At 35.7% G+C, this 21644-nt stretch overlaps 1 protein-coding gene across 1 annotated transcript in view; it reads right to left on the bottom strand.

Annotated features, from left to right (window-relative positions):
• The window catches only part of OSBPL11 (oxysterol binding protein like 11), a 92817-nt gene that overhangs the window by 18443 nt on the left and 52730 nt on the right, over positions 1–21644 (bottom strand). Inside the window, exons 6-10 of the mRNA XM_024578084.3 lie at positions 16187–16388; positions 12175–12320; positions 7047–7187; positions 3215–3713; positions 45–231 (exon numbers count right to left, since the gene is read on the bottom strand). Coding sequence (XP_024433852.2) covers positions 45–231; positions 3215–3713; positions 7047–7187; positions 12175–12320; positions 16187–16388 — 1175 coding nt within the window. The remainder of the gene's footprint in view (positions 1–44; positions 232–3214; positions 3714–7046; positions 7188–12174; positions 12321–16186; positions 16389–21644) is intronic.

The raw sequence follows: 21644 nt of genomic DNA on the forward strand, positions 1-21644 counted from the left end.
CAAATGGACAGAGTAAGAGTCATGTATCATTACAATGTACTTACCGGTGCAGTTTGCCACCATAAAATGGCTTGGTATGAAAAGTGATGCTGGCTGAATACCCAGTTTTTACACAGTTGATACTGACTTTGCCACCCAGTTCTACCCAAGGAACAGTTAAAATTGACCGGGCGTATGCACAAGGCAGAGAAAATGTATACTCTTCTCCATGCTCCAGTAGGCTAAGGATACCTGAATGTAAAAACATGAAGGCTGTTAGTATTTTAAAAAGACAACTATAAAAAATCCAAATCATGTTTTCTCCTGTCTAGTGAATAAACATAATAATTCTGCTTAATTTTCATTCAGCTTTGGATGAAGTTGGCTTCACTTCCAATTGTATTTGACACCAATTCCTGATCACAGAGAGCCAAGGCTGCTTCCACTATGACCTCACTGTTTCTGTGGGGCTCGTGAACCAGAAAATGTAACCGTGGAAATAGTTCACTAATGATCCCCTCTACTGATCCTAAAAATAAAATGAAACCTTCAGTCAGAGTAAAATGCCATGCTATACTGCATATGTTTAGATCTGATCACTACTAATTACTGAAAGTTACTACTTTTTCAGTGGTTTGGAAATAACTGTTTGATGTTGTACAGGCATAGAAGTTAATTTCATACAGTATGATGAAGTGTTCTTTCAATTTTATGTACATTTAGGGGAAAAAAAGTAATTTTATGACAATACTGTGGTCATCAAAATTCTGTTTGCCAAATTCTGAAACATTTATGGTAAAGTTACAGGAGATAGAAGTGGTAGTTTTCAAAAAAGCATTTTTCTAATGGGGCTTGTTACATATTAAGTGATGCTGTATTAAAGATGGTTTTTAAAAACGTATAAAGAGGGAATTCCATTAATGAATAATAGATTTATACTAAATAATCAGAGATTCTAAGGAGACTTGAGCTCTATTACTAACCTTAGCTTATTACCTAGTTACCAACAAACAAATACAGAACTGGATATGTATTACTGGTCTGAACTGCCCCAGTATCTCTCTCTTAATAAATGTTCACTAAGCACTCTGGTTCTTAATATTCACAAATAAGGGCAAGTCACAATAAATATTTTAATATAGTTAATTTTTAGGATAAACACACAAACTGAGATTTTATACAGTCTATAGTAGTAACACCAATGATTTTCTGGTACAGCCGTTAGTAGTCTTCACAAAGGGCAACCATAAATCAAGAATTATTGAGCCATTTCACAGGCAACATGGTTCTGGCTGTAATATATTTACATGTAATTGGAGATGTCAGAAAACATGGATAACATACTTGGGTATACTTCAAGTGTTTAATAATGACTTGATTAAGTCAGAAAAGAAATATTTAAAAATGTATCTTTAAAAAATCATTTAAAAAATGTATCTCTAAAAATATATGGTATTATAAACAGGACTTATAATCTTTGATTTCTAAGAATATATTTAACGTAAGTAGCATAAACTATAGAATTTAAGATCTGAAGAAATATATAACCAATTTCAAATATATGTGATAATACACTAGTAAAAAAACTGAGATTCAAAGAATTCTAAAATTTCATTTATCTATTAATTGAACAGAATTTTCCTTAACTGTTAAATAAAAAACATGGCTGCTAATAGAAGCAAAATGAAATGTCATAAGTCCCAGTCTATGATGACTTAATTTATTTTCTGTTGAGGGTCCCTATAACAATTTAATTTCTAAAAGCAATTCATGAATATATAATTAGGACTTAAATAATAAAAAAATAACTATTATATACCTACTCAATGATTAATGCATGATTAACATATTAATGTTTTTCCTCATTTCTTGAGGTATTTCCTTTCTGGGAGAGGGAGAGGCTACCATTATCAGATTCCCTCTGTTACATGAGCTGATAAGAGTGCCTGTCCTAGCAGAGAGTGTGCCAAAGAATGAGGCTCTATGCTTCCTTCTGGATGTGCCTTTATGACCCCAGGCATTTCCCATTGCCTCTAGACTTCAGGTTTTTTCATCTATAAGAGAAATAAATTGATTTATGAAGAGCTCAGGGCTGATGTTAAAAGATTATATATGAAAGTAGCAAACTTTATTTTCAAACTAATAAAATATTTTCTAATGTTATAAAACTTTTGATTAGTTTGAAAGACTCATACAACAACAGATGTTAAAAATAGGAAAAAATTGAAAAGGGAAATAAATTATTTTCCTCACAGCTACCATAACACAATCTCGAAATATCAGAGTTGTAGGCTTAATCAACTACGTCACGCTTACACTGTTAAGTTTACATTCAGAACAAATTACTCTACATGCAATAGTGTTCCTTTAACATTAAAATGGTATTTTTTTCTGCCATTATACAGGGTGAGGCAAAAGTAGGTTTACAGTTGTGAGTATGTAAAACACAGAGTTTACTCCTGTTATTATTTATTGCCTTATTTTCCATATGAACAACCGTAAACCTACTTTTGCCCAACCCTGCATTTGCGTTAACTCTGCAATGATTTTTGTGGAGGGTTTTTGTTGTTGTTAACTGATTATTTTGGGGGGTTCTAGGCTAAATAACACTATTTCCTTAAGTTATTTTTTCATAATCTTTTGCTGAAGTAGAATTAATGTTTGCTAAATATATTTTAAGATATTCTATGAGTATCTTCATATAAATACATTTATAAGAAATATCAAAGATGTAGATTTACCTATAGGTTATTTCTTGAATGCTTTTTGTAATAATAAAAACATATGATTTAAAGATTATCAGTGACATGAGAAAAATTGACATTTAAGCCAAAAATAGGACACAAAACGGAGAGAATCACTCCTAATTTTATATAACTAAAATAAAAGTATGAACATACAGAAAAAAAAAATATGAGCTAAATTTATCCATCTCTGGATAGAGGTATTAGAGATGCTTTTATTTTCTCTTTGATACTCAGAATTGTAAGTTTTCCAAATTTGCTACAATAAAAATATTTTACATTTAAAATCAGGAAAAAAATTATGGGAAGAGAGAATTTATATTTTTTCATAGATACACCTCTTTCCCCCACAGCATTCTAGAACATATTAGGTACTGGGGGGAAAAGTAGTAGACATAAAATTTCAAATTTAAAATTAATATTTATCTAGCTTCCCAAATTTTAAGATTGTAGTTGGATATTAAAAATTGGAAAACAATTTTTCTACTTACCTTCTCCAACCATTGTCACGCCTATTGACATGCCTAAGAATTTGCTCTTAGTCCATACGTGCGCATTTACACACATCTTCCTCTCTGCACATTCTGCATAAAATCCTGATACTGGAGGATGATGGGAAACTTGCTCAGCAACAAATCTGACTGTATAATAGTCTGGTCCCACCTTGCTCAAAGCCTCCTCTAACAAAGGACCAGGATTTGAGACTGTCTGCATGGAAGAGTTGCTAGTAACACTGGATGGTACTTCGCTTTTCAGCATCTTCCAGGAACAGTGAAATGTTTCTCCAATGATAGGATTGTATGGTTTCTTAGCAATGGCTCCCTTACGGCCTTCATGAAACGAGGTAAGGTAGTACTCAACGAAACGAATCATTCTGTCTTCAGCTGTGGCTCCATTAGTGATGGCTATAAATAGGTCTGGATGAGACATAAAGTCTGCATACATTTCCAGCAAGGAACGCTTCTCTAGGATAAATGTAGGAAGCACCACCTAAAACGATAACAACCAAACAAAATAGAGAAATTTTAATCCAATGTAGACAATTATTCTTATCTCTCAGAAACATTCATCTAGATGGATATTAAAAACAAAGTCACAAAGGAAAAGTATTTGGTCTCATTAAAAAAATAAACATCGTTTCACCAACTATACACACAAAAATTTAAAAAAAAATTTTTTTTAAGTATGCTTAAAAGGAAACAAAAGCCTTCCCAACTAGAGAGAAAAGAAAACAGAGGACCAGCAAGTCCAATAGCCAAGTAATAAAAGTTTCAGAGAGAACAGGAAAAAAATGGAGAAAATTTCCAATGAAATAACTCAAGAAGATTTCAGAGAACTTTGTCATACTGGAAAGGCCCACCAAGTGCCCAGAGACAGTGGATAAAAAGAACCCTATACCAAGATAGGTCACTGCTGTCTGGATCGGCTGTAGACACTCATTTCACCCACAGACATTTTGTGGCTTCAATCTACTGCTGAGAGTAGGAGGTGGGTCACGGCTGGCTTAGAGGCAGAGAATACTGAGCAGCTCACTCCCTCCGCCTACATTCCTGGCTGGATGTTCAGTGCCTGGCTCACACCAGATGCTGTAAGTCTGTTACCTAAATATTTCACAGGACTCATTTAAACTAAGCCTTGTGATTTTTTCAGAAAGGGCTCTTCTAAACTTTCTCAATAATTTATAAAAAGCCAGAGAGACTGTGTTTAGTTTATCTTCTTCTGGGAGCCTTCTTCTATTAATGGCAATATAGCCCTTTCCTTACACTGTTAAGCTTGTGTTGGCTATTCACTTTTTTTCTAAACTAAATAACACTGTTAAGGGGTACATATATACAATAGGTGGTAAAACTATAAAGGAAAGTAGGGTGATGATTACCACAAAAGCCAAGTAAGTGGTTGCATCTAGGAAAAGTAGGGGTCTACAATCAGGAGCTGCATTCAAAGAGCTTCCAAGTCTGACAATGTTCTGTTACTTAATCTGAGTTGTGGGTACATGGGTACTCATTTTACCATTGTTCTTTGAAATGTTTATATGCATTCTATTTAGTCTTCTGGTGAGTATAATACGTTTCACAAAGAAAAGATAACTGAAAAAAGGCAATGTAACAAAATTAGACATAAAATATAATTATATGAAGACAGATTAGAAGTGAATCTCAGAAAATGAGAGTAATGTTGTTAGGGTGATGAAATTATAGATTTTTTTTCCTTTTATTTTCCAAAACTTTCTGTAAAGTGTTTAATTATACTATTTTCATAATATCATTTAAAAAGGAACAAAATAAGCAGTGGGGAAAGTGTGTGTTACTTATCCGCCACATGCATGTACTGTCTTTGTTGCCAGCACCTAGCAGTATCTTCGAGCACACGGGGGGCTCAGCAAGTGTTTGTGGTGTCAGTGTTATTGCAGACAGGAGGTGGGTGCGACTGCAGCCTAGTCACCAGGTTCTTGAATGTCGTTTGAAAATAAAAATAATTAAAAATACAATTAAAAATAAAAACGTTATATGAAAATGTTTCTAATTCCTGATTGGTTAATGTTAGTGATGTTATATACACATCTCTTTATTAACAAGGCGCACACAAATGTGGGGAAAGTACAAAATGTACAGTTACGCATGCAGGAGAGCGCTTTGCCATCTGGATTGCTATCGCAGCACATTCTTTTCAAATGTCCTTATGCCTCATAAACCTGAACACTGTACTTACATGCCTTATAAACCCAAAGCTACTAAGGGACAGCAAATATCAAATAACCAAACAAATCCCTTGTATGATTATCCACTATAAGTAATTTTAGAACTAACAGTCTTTTCTGAACCACTAACATGAAACTATTTCTAGAATAGAAATGATACCCAGTTCAAATATTAAGTTAGATGAAAGATGAAAGGTTAATAGGTTTATTAATTTCTAAAATGCCTGCTTCTTAGTAGGCCATTAATTCAATCCATTTATTTATTTTTTAAGGCTCTAATTGGCTTTATTAAGTGATGTATGAATCAGGGAGCATCCCATCTAGCACCTAGAAGTGTACTCCCCAATCCACTTACTTTTAAACCCTCTTATAAATCACTGTAAGTCTAGGGTAAGAAAGAAATGTGTGGGTTTTTTAAAATTTTTTATTTAAAAATGCTTCTAAGGGAATGTAAAAGGCAATATGCTTTCTATTCAAATTATATTTTCAGAGGAATAATTCATTGTAGTTAAATAGCCTTTTAACCTACACTTTCACTATCTTCACTGGCAGCAAAAACCGTGATTTGAAATACACTTCCTAACATCAATTTTGAAATGCCATACTAATGCAAAGTAGTGTCAGTAGTAACTCAAAGTACATAATCCCACAGTAGTAAATATTTGACAATTATAGGTTTTAACCCTGATTGTCTTTTTAAATTGTCATAGATTAATTGTTAAATAAAAATTAAGGCACACTAATCAAATAAACTGGGAATTAAGATGACTGACCTAAAATTTAACACCACAGATCATGTATATATGATCTTTAATGTATATATCAGCCACATTGGGGTCTTATTAAAATGCAGATTCTGGTCCTCTAAGTCTGAGGTTGGGGCCGAGATTCTGCGTTTCTAACAAATTCTCAGTTAACAGTGATTCTACTGGTCTTCAAACCGTCTCCCCCGCTCCCCCTGCCCCCAGTGTCACTGAGGTATAACTGACAAAACTGTAAAGTACACATTGTGGTGATTTAATACACACACGTGTTGTTGAAAGGATTTCCACCATTTATTTAATCCAGGCATAGTCTGCAAACCATGGCTTTTGGGCCAAATCTGGCCTGTCTTTACAAAGAAAGCTCTGTGGAAACAAGGCCATGCCTAATGCAACATACTGCCTACGGCTACTGTCACACCGCGAAAGCAGATCTGAGTGGTTCCAACAGAGACCTGTGCCCACGTCGCCAAAAGTATTTACTTTCTGGTCCTTTACGGAAAATGTTTGTTAAAGATCATACCTAAAATGTACTATCCAATATAGGAAGTAAAAGTAAAGTAGAAATATCTATGACTTTCGTGGTTTTGTAGGATTACACGTTTTCTTTAGATTTTCCAGTTCTATCTACTAATGGACCCCTTTAATTTCACACAGAAACAAGAAGACTATAGGTCTTTATTTGCTATGCAACTTTCGACTGGCATTTTGTGAAAATAAGAAATTAATTTTTTAATGAAAATAAGAAATGCTCATCAAGAGACTAAGAAACTGACTCATAAAAAATAAAAGCCCTAACAACCTAAATGACACAGGTATAGCAGGTGTGGTCCTGACCCGGTGATCTCCACAGTGATCACTTACTCTTGTTAAATCCATGCCCAGCTTGAGCTGTGACAAGAGATGCAGGATAACACTGCGCTGCTCTTCCACAGCTCCCAGGTCATCCTCCTTGTTGTCACACGTGTCCTCCACCTCATCATCTGCATTTATTTCTTCAGGTTCCTGATGCAAAACAAGTCTATTGTTACAACTGCTTATGAATATCCATTAAGAAAAAAGTATACACATCAGATTAAAGGCATTTATATTGAGTGTAAATGAGTCTGAGAATAGGCAAAGAATCTTTCTAAAAATGGAACTTTCATCTCCTGGTCATGGAACAGATTTCCTTCAACGAACCCCTTATCACTGACACTGGACTTTTTTAGGTTTTGCCATATATATCACATACAAAATAATATATTTTGTAAAAGTAGAATTTTTCAAGAAGAGTGCAAACTGTCATTTCGGAATCTTAGGCTTTGACCACTGCCCTAGGCATACCACCACTACCTATAATTTAAGTTCAAGATATGTTGAGACTTATATATTTGTCCTATTTTTAAGCTAAAATTATAAAAATAAAATTTTAAAGTGACTGTACAAGTTCAATTTAATTACTGTAATCTACATTCACTCATTCATTCTTGGAGTTGTCAGAAAGAAACCCGAGGTTGAGGAGAATTCTAGGTGCGGGCATGGAGACCCTGTAGTCCCTCAGGATATCTTAATGCCATAAACAGTTCTTTGCACAGCTCTTTAATCAATCAATCAAACCATCGCTCTGTCAGTCAAATCAACTCCTTGGAAAACTGAAAATGTTTACTTTAATCTTATTAAGGTCTTAGCTCCAAATAACTCATTAAAAGAAACTTAATTTCGTATTTATTTCTTTTTAAAAAACAAACATTTTCAAATCCCAAGATTCTCTAAAACCTTATCAGATGTCACTTTCCATATTCACCTGGGGGCAGTGTCCCATCTCTCTCAAGGTAATGGAGCCTCTTCTTTCTACCTATATGCAAGACGGCTTCATATAAGTATACTGTCTTTGGTACTATATTAGATTTTAAGTTATAAGTAGCAGTATCTTAAAAAGGAAATAGTTTTCCTTTTTAAAGATGTCTCTGCCTTTGATTTTCTCTTCCCATAACCAAATCCTATCAAGCAAGAAGCCAGTATGTTCTATGTAGCTAGGCAAAGAAAACTAATCCTAATCAGGCACTAAATCAAGACCTTAATGTTCTCTCAAAATACAACAAAATACAAAACACAGTGACAGAGTTAAGGGATAATAGGCTTCTGGCTATTCTTCTGCCTTTTTCCTCTTCCCTTCTACTAAGGAAATCTGTGTCTGCTCAAATTCTGATAAATCAATTAATGGTCTAGTTCATTCCTCACACTATTGCTTGTTTAAATCAGAATTTCTTCTGTTTTTATGACCTTGAGGAGAAATTCTATGGGCTTTCTCACTTCCCCCTTTCAATAGTTAGTAAGTCTGTCAAGAAATATTTCCTGTTATCTATTCTAAATCAGTGTACAATATAGTTTACGTGTACTTGTGTATTCATCATAGAACAGGGGGAAAAGTTGACCACCCCCTCTCTACATATGGGTACCAAATATAATAATTATTCATTTGAGAAGTGTTGGAAAAAAACCCTAACAGGTCTTGATTAATGTTCTCCAACCCTCTGGATAGGTACCCCATCATAACCTAGGACACAGACTAATAATGCAAATATAACCTTAACATTACTATACAAGACAAAGTTTACTTTTGCAATTTCTCCTAATGAAAATAATATTAAACTAAAGAAATAAAACATAATCTGGTAGAAAAACCATTTAAGAGAATATAATTTTTATTGTATTTATAAAAATAGTCGAATCACTTATTAGAATACAAAAAGAGAAATTCTATTAAATACATCAGATTCTAGTATCTGGTGTGAATGAAAGAATTTGGAAGCTCTCCTTTTTAAAATGCTCCTACTTATAGGTCATCATGCCTTTTTTATAGAAAAGTGTGAAGAAAAAAAGCATTATCAAAATTCAAATAACATGTGCAAATGTATAAAATCCCCACAAACCCAGAATAATTAGCAAATACAGTAGAAGAAGAGCTGTTGAATTTCTAGGAATTCACACAACTTGGAGATTGCGTGGCAAGAGGAAACCTCATTTTTTGTCCTTCTGATTTCTGACTTGGGCATGACAGAACCGTGGGCTTCATTCTAGTCTCAGTGGGATTTATTTCCTCCATCACCTGACGGCGAAATCTCCTTACTATAAAATGTCTCCAGCTTGCATTAACAGTCATGCTTCATAAAAAGGCATATGGTATGCTTCAATGAAGTCTAATGTCTTGTAATTTAAAAAAATACATGCTTTTTTTTTCTAATACACTACATGATATAGTTGGTCTATTCATCATTACAAAAGACCTGGTAATACAGCAACCCTCTCCTCTTCGCCTCAGTGCTCCATCTGCAATCTGCCTCTATCGTGAGCTTCAGCATGCTTTGTATTCTCGTTTAGAAGAATAAAGATGGAGTATATAACCTATAGTTTATAATTTTTCTTTTTTTAATCCTCACCCGAGGATATGTTTATTGATTTGAGAGAGAGAGGGAAAGGGAGAGAGTTGGGAAGGGGGAGAGAGAGAAACATTAAGTAAGAAAGAAAAATTGACTGGTTGCCTCCCATATGTGCCCCAACCGGGGATCGAACCTGCAACCTTTTGGTGTAAGGACAACGCTCCAACTAAATTACTCACCCAGCCAGTGCTAGTTTATAATTTTTAACTTGAAAATTACATCTCTAATCCTAACCTTTCTCCAATGCTTTAGTTTCATTATTTCCAACTGTTTTTATATACATTTACAATCATTTATCCTCTACTCACATAAAATCCAACCATATCAAGTAAACCATACTAACCCTTTTCTCTCAAAAAGCTCTTCCTAATTTTCCTAGCTTTGTAACTGGCACCACAACTTTATCTAGTCATTTAGGCTCAAAAACTTGGAATCATCTTTGATCCAATCCTTAATCACTTGAAGTGCACAGTACCTATTCATTTGTCTTCATTTCTATTTCTTTAGCTACTACCCACACTTTAATTCCAAGTCATATATACCAGTCTTCTTAAACATATCCCATCCCTCCCCATGCCCATGACCTTACTATCTACCACATTAAGACTAAATTCTTCTACATGACCTCTAGGTTCCTCAGGGGCAAGGTCTACACTGTATTCTATGGAGCAACACTCCAGGGATTATCTTTCTACATAGAAGGCAACATGAGTATCATTGGATTTGTAAAATCCAACAACCCTGTGATCATTTTCCATAAACCAGATGCTCTGCTAAATTTATTTTATCTTCATAACAATCTTATAGGTATTAGTATCCCTGCTTTACAGATGGGGAAACTGAACCTAAGTGTAGTTAACTAGTTGGCCCACATGTTAGTAAATGACAAGATCTGGATTCAAAACCATCAGGCAAGCATTTTCCACAGTAACTACAGATGCCTCAGCATCCCTGCTTGTATTGTTCTCCCATCTTGAGAGATTCCTTCACTATGCCTCTTCTCTTCAAACCTCGTCTCTTTTCAAAGCCCAATTCCATCCCAATTTCTCTCCGAAGCATTCCTTATGCACTCTATTTAGTACAGCTCTTTCTCTGAATGCCCATATTCCAGCAGTCTAAACAACATTAGTTAAGAAGAAAAAAAGATACTGCTTCATATCATCACCTCATTTTTTCAGTGTGTATGTGTTGTGATTCTAAGTCTCTTAAGTGAAAGAACTGTTTTCTACTTTTGTGTTCTCTAATTCTTAACTTTGGACTTATATACTAGGTAGCTTAATAAATATTTACTGATTGACTCCACAAATGATCTAGTCAAGAAACTATAGAAAAATAAAGCATTATATACTTTTTTCTTCTCCCCTGTCCACTCTGCCACCATTGGCTACCTCACTAAATCAAGGCCTTTGCCAGTTGTAGAAGTCCCTGTGTCACATATTCCTCAAAGGGCTCAGGGGCATGGACAACAGTGTGGCGTTTGTGAGGGGAGGGGGACAGAAAGGGGATAAGTGGTAATGGAAAAAAAAAAACAATAAAAAATACTAAATAAATAAAAAGAATTTGCTAATATAAAAATAACCATAAACTGTGGATACTCTTGACTCAGTAATTCTACTTAGAAATACAACCTGAAGATATAATCCGAATAAAGGGGAGAGAAAAAACCAGTAGACAAGATGATATAGTGCTACCATAATAACCAAAAGTAAACAACCTAGATATTCACTAGCCTATTTCGACCTTTAAAACTTAATTAAATAGGCCAAAATAATACAGAAAAGTGCTTATGAGAAATGTCAAGTAAAAAGTGCTTAAAATAAAACTATCTCTATAATTATGATAGCCATAAAAATAACAAATGTGAACTCAAAAGGCAAAACAAATATGATATGCTACAATGTTAGAATAAAACACTCTTTAGCTTTTGAGAAACATGTTATAACTATGTTATTATATAGTTATTAGTTATTATATATAACCAATATAGTAAATAGTTGTGGTATAGTTATATCATAACTACTAGTTAATAACTATAACTATTAGTTATTCATAACTACTAGTTAATAGTTATAAGTATATAACTGTTCTTTATAAACATACTAAACCCTAAAACCGTGCTATTTTAAGTAGAATACCACTTTTAAAATTTGGTTTGGTAAAGTGCTTACTATCAAAAAGACTTAATAGTAAACTTTTAAGCCTGTAAACATAACACTAAGCTTCTGATAAATAATGTGAAATTGAGAATTTTAAGAGATAAATATGCAAATAATCTTAAATTAGGTAAGCTATTTTCTAGGAAAAGAAAAGCATGCAACTTCCATTTTTAAATGTACTTTTTATCAAGAAAAAGTAAACTCAAACTAAAAAGGGCACATAATTTAACCTGGATAACACAGAATGTATAAGTTTTATAAAACAGACTTGTTCCAAAGTCAATGCAGTTAGAGTTTGCAAGAATGTTGCTCTGGTGTTAGGTTGACTTGCACGCCCTGACAATGAATACAGAGCTGATGCTCTTCAGTGACTCCCAATTTTTACACCAAAACCATATTTTCACATTACCTTACCCTTGCTAATAGTCCAGATTCCGCCACACACTGCTCTTCTGGGGCTGCCACTGGCTTACTCTGCTCGGTTGCAAAGGGCTGGTCAGCTCCATTTTTATAGTGGTTTGATAAAGGTATCTTTGGTTCTAACCACTCAATTGTCGTTCCTGATGAAGTAAGAGAAAACTTTTGCTGAAACTTGCTCATAATGTGGAAAGCTCAGCAGACGTGGACTTTATTAAAATTGGCTTAATTTTGTTTTAAGCCTACAGGACTAAAAGCAATTCAATCTGTTAAGAGACTGCAAGACGGCCATGTGTATCTCATTAGCATGCGCACCATGATTGGGTGTTTTACAAAAGAGCAACTTGCAACTTGAAATCAAATATCACCCTTTAAAAGAATCAATTCTGAATAGGACTGAACTCACTTCCTGGCATATCTGTGGTTCATAAAGCATAATCCCAGCCTAACAGTCGATTTGCCAGCCTTTCTGTATAAAGCCTGCCCCTCTAGTGAGAACAAAGTATGCAGCTGGGCTCTGGGGAGCCACACGTACAGGAGGAGCCTGGGACAGTGAAACAGTGAAATTTGCTTCAATTTGTGTTGAATCTTATTCTCAGTAGCAATTTTCTAACCAAGCAATAAGAATTGTAAACGTGTGTCCATTCTTTCAATCATATATATAAAAAAAGCTCCATACACTTTTAAAATGTAAGGCGCTTCTACTGAATAAATAATAGCTGACCCAGTGAAAGGCAGTGGTCACATTTACAGACCTGTCATCTTCTCAATTAATGACTCAAATGTCTCTTATTACCCTCAACTAATTTAACAAAGTGGGTTCTATGCCTAATCAATAATGGAAAATGTTCCATTTGATTTCAGAGGCTGATCAACGTTTCACAGAAGCTTGGTTGTTCAGGCTACTAAGCAGAACTTTTAAACAGCATGGAGTTTACTCAGTTTATAACAAAACTCCAGACTTCAGTAGAGATATAAATTACAAAGTTGTGAGGCTACCAGAGCATCTTACCTTACCATTCAGTTCAGTTTTATCTGGCACTGGGGCAATGCCCTGGGTAAGTTCATGGGGCCTCTTTCAAAATTCCAAGGAAATTAAAACACTTTGCTCCTTCTTTAAAATCTTAATTTTTAATATCACTAGCTAATTTCTTTATTTCTAAAAATAAAATGCACACAAACACTAAATTTAAGAGATCACTCAACTGATTACAAATCATAACAAGTCCTAGCTGGTGTGGCTCACTGAATTGAGCACCAGCCTGCGAACTAAAGGGTCGCTGGTTCGATCCCAGTAGGGACACGTGCCTGGGTTGCAGGCCAGGTCGTGCAAGAGACAACCACACATTGATGTTTCTCTCCCTCTTTATCGCTCCCTTTCTCTAAAACTAAATAAATAAAATCTTAAAAAATATATAAAAATAAGACTATTAATTTAAAAAAATAAAAAATAAGAATTTTAACTACACAAGTGAAATTTCTAAGAATATAAAAACTATATAAATTTAATTAAGCCTTTGTTGAGCATCTAGCATTATGCTATTTGATGTATCTTTTAAAAACTAAGTAGCATAAACTGGAAACAAATTGTTTCATTTAACTGACAAAATCATTACTAAACTAGAATTAACCCAAATTTCATAACTGAGGGTAACTTATCCAGTGTTCAACACAGGGTAATAGTGAAGGAAACCAAAGTGCATCTGCCCCTTCAAAAGAATATAGCGCAGTCAATAAACTTACGTTGATCAAAAGCATGTAACACATTAAAAAATGTGCAATACAAACATATATTTTCTAATAACCACTGGGTGAAACAAACAAAAACTGAGAAAATAGAAAAAACTGGTGGGGAGTGTACTAAGATATTAATAGTGGAAGTCTCTGGTTGATAAAACAATGCATAATTTTTGTTTCTTTTTTCAACTGTATGGCAGTTTTATAATTCTCTTTTTTATCCTCACCCAAGGACAAGCTTGTTGATTTTAGAGAGGGGTAAACAGAGAGAAAGAGGGAGAGAAACATTGATGTAATAGAGAAACATTGACTGGTTGCCTTTTGTACGCCCCGACAGAATCTGCAACCTAGGTACGTGCCCTGACCGGGAATCAAACACATGACCTTTCAGTTTATGGGACCAAGCTCCAAGCAACTGAGTCGTACCAGCCAGGGCTGTAAGTTTTTATGTGTATGTTGCTCTATAATATAACAAGTTTTATACTGGACTTCTTAGAATTCCACCAAGGCAGCAGTTCATGTTCACAACTACAATTTAGGCTCTTCCACTCCCTTTGGAATGCTCTCCACTACACCTCCTACCCCTAAGCTAAGTGGTTTTTGTAGCTTTTCTGTGCCTTTCCCAGAACTTTTTCAATCAGAAGTAACAGTCCATTTATATATTCTCCCATAGTGCTTTGTTCCCATTTAAGTGGCACTTTATATATTATTGTTAAGTATTTACATGTTGTTCCTAAGTGGACTATGAGTTTCTAAGAGGAATATACATTTTTTATTGGCCTCTGTAATACTGCCCTGACCTATACCTACAAATGACATTGAAAACAGTTTCTTTTGCTTGAAATATTGAATTCAGGCACATGTGAGGATGGGATCTATACTATCTATATCCATATCAAGATCTGACTATGGTAAACTTTTTCCTGAGCAGAGATTCACTATCTTTCTAAATATCTTTCTGCTTATGTATCTCAGTAGATTGAGTGCCAGCCTATGAACCGAAAGGTTGCTGGTTCGATTCTGGGTTGCACGTGCCTGGGCTGCAGGCCAGGTCCCTGGCAGGGGCATGCACCAGGCAACCAATAGATGTATCTTTTGCACACTGATATTTCTCTCCTCTCTTTCTCCCTCGCTTCCCCTCTCTCTAAAAGTAAATTATATATACATACGTATATATATAAAGATGAACAAATTTTCTATACATAAAATTTACTTTCATAAGTAAGGGAAGTAAGTTGGATAAGAGAACAATGACTTCTTGTGAAATACTAAGTTGCTACTATTGATAAAAGGTAAAGGGATTACAGAGCTGTTAAAGGGTACAAACTTGCAACTAGAAGAACAAATTTCAGAGAGTTAATGCATGGCACAGTGATTTTAGTCGGCAATACTGTAGTCAAAGTTATTAAGAGACTAGATTCTAAATGTTCTTAGCAAAAAAAGAAATGATAACTATGTGACATTATTGAGGTATTAACTAGCTAATGCTTTAGTTGTAATCATACGTATGTATCTACATGTTGCCATATACGTATATGGCAACATATGGCAACCTTAAACTCACACAATGTTATATGTCAATTATATCTCAATTTAAAAAAACTAAACGTGATGAGTTTATTCATCTCATTTAGTAGAAAAACTCATTTTTTGTTCTCCCATGCAGTAACATTCTTTTCCTCAGTAAATTGATTTCAACAAATAATTGTTCTCAGATACCAGATATATATATACCTTATTTTTCTTTTTTCTTTTTCTAATTTTTATTGTTATTCAATTACAGTTGTGTGCCTTTTCTCCCCATCCCTCCACCCCACCCCATATGTACCTTATTTTTCAAACTGAGAAGTGATTCACTGACTTAACTACATATCTCAATATGGAAACAACAAATAGTGGCTTGAACCAAAACTCAAGAAATGATCCCAATGTTTTTACTTTGGTCAACTGGACGAAGTGATATCACCAATTTTAACAGAAATACAGGAGATGTGGGTTTTGAGTTCAGTTTTTGATATGCTGAATTTGAGGTCTCTAAAGAGATATTTAATGATTAGGACATTAGACCTAAACTCATTTTAGAGTCAAAAAAGGGCACTGTAACAAAGACTTTCTATAACATCAGTGTGATCATTAAAAGAGGCTTATTGATTCTGTATTTTTTGTTGTTTGCTTTTTAATTAAGATTTTCTGAAGTTAGAAGCACAACAAATGCAGTCCTCTCCAGGTTTTGGCCCTTACTGTGAAGTCCTACCTTCAATCCACAACTTACCTGGAGGCAATGAGCCCTTCTGATGTGATGCATGCTGCAACTGGAGAATATGAAAGCAGTCATTTAAGCAGTTCATAGTTGCCATGGAAGTGGCTTTGAGCATTAAGAGATCCTGGTCCAAGGAACTCAGATGGCCAGAAGCAGGAAGGCATTCAATTCGTCTAATTAGGTCTCTCTGTTGTCCTTCAGCATGTGACATCATCTAAGGAAAACAACAGTTCTGTAAGTCCCACTCATGGTTTCTGTACATACTATACATATGAGGGGGACCCCGAAAAAGGACAATTATTTCATGCAAGGTAGGCCCCTTGTAGTACAGGTTTCCCCACTAGCTGAGTGTTCTAGGAGCCCATCTGTATCAGGGTACCAGCTGGCGTTATTGTCAGAGGCTGCACTTGGCTTCAGTGAATTTTTTTGAAGACTCTTTCAATGCCTTTGCCCATTTCATGATGGGTGACTTGCAAGCGCACCTGCCCATGCAGCCCTCAGTGCTCAGCAGTTTTTGACCAAAATCACGGCATGCCCCCCATGCCCCAGCCTCCCTATTCACCCAATCATTCCCCGACTTTTTTGTTTCCACAGATGAAAAGTCCTCAAACGGAAATGTTTTTGCAGATGTGGGAGACGTGAAACAAAAAACGGCAGAAGCATTAACAGGCATCAGAATCGATGAGCTCACAGACTGTTTGGAGCAGTGGAAAAACGTCTCGATAGGTGTATTGCATCAAATGGAGAGTATTTTGAAGGTGACTGAAGTTTAAACATGTAAGAATAAATACACAATTTTTCTGTTTTGGGAGACCGGGTCTCCCCTCGTACAGTTGCCATTTTAATGACTGAATTCAGCTTTTGAGACACTTTTAGGATATATTAAGCTTAGAAATCTATTTTAAGTTTGTTTGGCCAGTCTCAATTAATGAGCATTTAGTAGTGCTTGTCAACTGAGCAAAAGACGGTGACCTTTGGCAGCTGCATTTTTTCTCTGAAAGCAGCAAAGCTCAAAAGCCTTGACAAACTTTTTATTAATAGCATAAATTTATACAAGCCATCAAAAGAACATTTCATTCCAGATCATCTTTAAGAGCAGCATTAAATATTTGATTCCAAAGTAAAATTAATTCCCAATCTGGGCTCTCAACCACTTTCTCAGCACCTCTGTTCAGGTTCAATTTGAACCTATAGTAAGAATATGGTGGTTTACCTGCTTCCTCTTTCCTAATCTAACTTTCTGGTCTCATTAGCCTGATTTTGAGCAATTACTGAATATAAGCCTTTCAGGTTAAGAGTTTAATGCATTCTGCTTTGATCAGAAGCTGAGGAAAGGAAAAGGTAAGTAAGCTCCTCTATATCAGTAACCAGGGAAGAAAGATCCTGTTTAAATTCCTCCTAAGGCAAACCACGGGGGACAGCCATATATACATGACCTATATACAGCGCTGGGCTAAAGTAGGTTTAGCATGTCAAGAAACTGATAAAATGACTTCTGTGCCAAAGCTCTTCAAGTAGACTACAAGAACGTGTAAATAATGAAGGCGGGCAATTTGAGCGCTTACGGGACTGTACATATGTACGCTGGGCCATTGCAACATTGAGTTACAATAAAGCTATTGTAATAATTATAACCTGCCTATCTTTTTCCATACAGACTATACACCTACTTTTGCCAACCCCTGTAATACATACATACATGGTCTATTCCGTTTTAGCACCAAAGATCAATGACTATAGAAAACAGGGCCTGTTCTCTCTGCATCCTGGTACAATCCACCTCAAGGAATTTCAAGCAGTTTAATTATTTCCAGACCCTATGCCCAGACTCTCTTCACACCAGGGGGCACAATGACCCAACCTTATCTTCCTTATACATTCCATTTGATGTAAAATTATTAATCCCTGAACTGTATACCCCCTAATTGAAAGTTCTAATGTATCAGATGTAGTTTTCACTTATTCTTCTGCCTGTACAAGTAGCCCCCACTTTTCAAAAGTTAGAGCACTGTTTTAAAATTTCTTGAAGGTCTGCTTTTAGGCCATAGTCCTTGGGTAAGCCCAAATAAAACTCTTTCTAATATTTTCAGAGATTCAAGTTCTTTTCATTGACAGAGCCCTGTCCACATTTCTCTAACAGAGCCAGTGGAGTAACAATTACAGATGAGCAACCCAATTTTTCAAAATGAAACTGAATTTACTATGCATAATACTTTCAGTTGTGAGCAGAAGGTTCTTAGAGTACCCATCTCTGGACACTACTTTAATTCACATAAAAACTTTAGAGTGGAGAGATTCTTTTAACTTTCAGAGGTTCTGTTCCAGCTAATTTTTAATACGTACATCAGAGGCCTAGTGAGAGATGCAAAATTATCCTATCAAGCAAGTCAACTGTGCCACACAAACAATAGCCCCTGAAAACATGTTATGATACTGGATCAAACATTTACCCTTACCAGAAAAAAAAGGTTTTTTTTAAAGAAAAAGTATGGGTATGAAAGTATCTATACACATGCATATATGTGCGTGCTTTCTGTGTGTGCTTTCTGTGTGTATACATGTTTTTGTATATATCTTTTGGAACTACCTTCCAAGAATCTAACCTTATGAATAAGTACAACAACTTTGGAAAACAGTAGGCAATATCTACTAGGGTTAAGTTTATAGAGCTAAATAAATGCAATCCACTATTGAACAATTACAGTCTTAGATATGCAACTGACAGATATGTGCACATATGTTCATCAACTCAAGTGTCCAGCAATACTGGAATGAATAAAACTAAGATGTATTCATACAATAAGTACTATATGGCAATGAAAAGAACTGCTACACTCAACCTCATAAATCTCAAATACAACGTTGACTGGAAAAAAAGCCATACCCAAAGGAGTACACACTATTTAATATTACTTTTAGAAACTTCAAAAACAGGCAAAATAAAGCTATAGCAGTAGATGGCAGGATAGTAAGGAAGGGTATAGTGATTGAGAGGCATGAGAGGATCTTCTAAGGCAGCGGTCCCCAACCTTTTTGGCACCAGGGGCCAGTTTCATGGAAGAAAAGTTTTCCACAGAAGGGGGAGAGAGATGGGGTCTGGTTTTGGGATGATTCAAGTGCGTTACATTCAAGCTCACCTCCCGCTGTGTGGCCCTGTTCCTAACAGGCCACAAACCAGTATCAGGGTTGGGGACATAGTAACATATAATTTCTAGATCCAGGATATGATTCCATGGAAATTACATCAAGATGTACACTTATAATGTCTGCACTTTTCTATATTATAAACTAATAAAGGAAAAAAAATTGTAAGTACGATAGTCACAACATAAATAATCAGCTATCACCCAAAAACTATGGTATATTTACACAATGGAATTCTACACAGCAGAGAGAAAGGAGCTTATACCCTTTGCAATGGCATGGATGGAACTGGAGAGCATTATGCTAAGTGAAATAAGCCAGGCGGTGAGGGACAAATACCATATGATCTCACCTTTAACTGGAACATAATCAACAGAAGAAAAAAGCAAACAAAATATAACCAGAGACATTGAAGTTAAGAACAATCTAACAATGGTCAGGGGGGAGTGGGGAGGGGACAGTGGGGAGAGGGGTCTATAGGAGCTACTATAAAGGACACATGGACAAAATCAAGGGGGAGGGTGGAGGTGGGGGAGGGAGGTGGGTTCAGCTGGGGTGGGGTGGAGGGATGGGGAGAAAAGGCATACAACTGTAACTGAGTAACAATAAAAATTAAAAAAGAATAATCAGCTATCACAATAAAATGCTTAAGAGAAAAAAATGTTTCTTTGTGCAAAAGGTCCCCAAAAGCCACCTGCTAATGCTGGTGTCAGAAGTGAAGGGGCCTAAGAAAGTGATATTCTTGGATAGAAAAAATTAACTTTATAATATAGTACAAATGTTAAAATTTGATAATCGCTTTTTCCAAAGAAAACAAATAAATTGATCATATATTTACAAAAGAAAAAGAAAACTGACTTGTAAAGCTATTTTTGTACTTATTCCTATAAAACCAGTTCCTGAAGGAAGAGAAAACTTCAGGAAATCTGAAAACTTGGTTAATTGTGTTTTGTAGCTATTTATGGTGAATATGGTGATACTAGTATATCACTTATGTGGTATCTAGTCTAGCTGAAAACCAGATTAGAATCATGATTTTTTTCATTCATACTCTAATTGTCTGTTTTCCTTATGAGACAGGTCATTTTAGCTACTTCTAGGGATAGCCTAGTACCAGCACAAAGCATGTACTGAATAATGAAGTGATTTGATAAACAGCATTAACAACAAACAATAAACACCAAAACAGGTCATTTTAATTAGGTAAAGCTTTAATAATAAATGTTCAAGCACAATACACTATTCTGCATAGTCAGTTGCTTTTGCCAAATGTTACTCAATCTATTGCTCTATTTACCTATGGACTTGGATTAAAATGTTCCTTTCAAACTCACTGTGAATTACAGCTTTGCATTACAACCTTCTGGAGCTGGATCACAGTCTCTGGAACATTTCTTAAAATGTGAACTAGCTGTTCCCCCCCGCCCCCATTACCACTGTGACACGAAAGGGTGTGTGACAATAAGAAACGTGTACTTGGTCTCTGCTGCCCACCCCTTCCTGACACACAGCAACCAAACCCTTGTCATTCCCTAGATGTTTAGAACATACGGACAGCCTTTGTTATATTTGGTTTTGTTCCTAAAGTACCTTCAGAGCATAAAGATGAAATAGGTGCGTTTTGTTATTCATTACAAACCCCTTTCAACCACACTAGTTTTTAGTGATGAGGTGATTTTTGGTGAGTTCTCCCCTACCAAGGGGCTGGTTGGCAGGGGAACACAGTGATTAGAGGGTAAGAACTTTCAGCCCACCCCCCAACCTCTCAAAAGAGGGGCAGGGGCTAGAGATTAAATTAATCACCACCCACCCAGGATTTGGTCAATCACAGCTACATAATGAAGTCTCCATAAGAACCCCAAAGGAAGAGGTTCGGAGAGCTTCCTGTTGATGAACGCTTGGAGGTACCTGGGAGGGTGGTACGACCAGAGCGGGCATGGAACATCCATGCCCCTTACTCCATATCTTGCCCTATGCATCTCTTTCATTTGGCTGTTCCGAAGTCATATTCTTTTATAATACATTGGTAAAATAGAAAATGAACTGTTCTCCTGAGTTCTATGAGCTGTTCTAGCGAAGGAAAAAGTAGTAGAAACCTCAGATTTATAGCCAGTTGGTCAGAGGTGGACAGGGTCAGAACTGAATTAAAATTGTAGGATACCCAGCTAGTGTCCACAGAGAATAAGAGAACTGCGTGGCCTAATTCTCCAATTCATCTGCAGGCTACGTGGGGCCCAGGATGGCTATGAATACGGCTCAGCACAAAATTGTAAATTTACTTAAAACCTTCTTTTTGCTCATCAGTTTTCGTTAGTGTTTGTGCATT

The sequence above is a fragment of the Desmodus rotundus genome, chromosome 2 (genome assembly GCF_022682495.2).
Source record: "Desmodus rotundus isolate HL8 chromosome 2, HLdesRot8A.1, whole genome shotgun sequence".
NCBI lineage: Eukaryota > Metazoa > Chordata > Mammalia > Chiroptera > Phyllostomidae > Desmodus > Desmodus rotundus.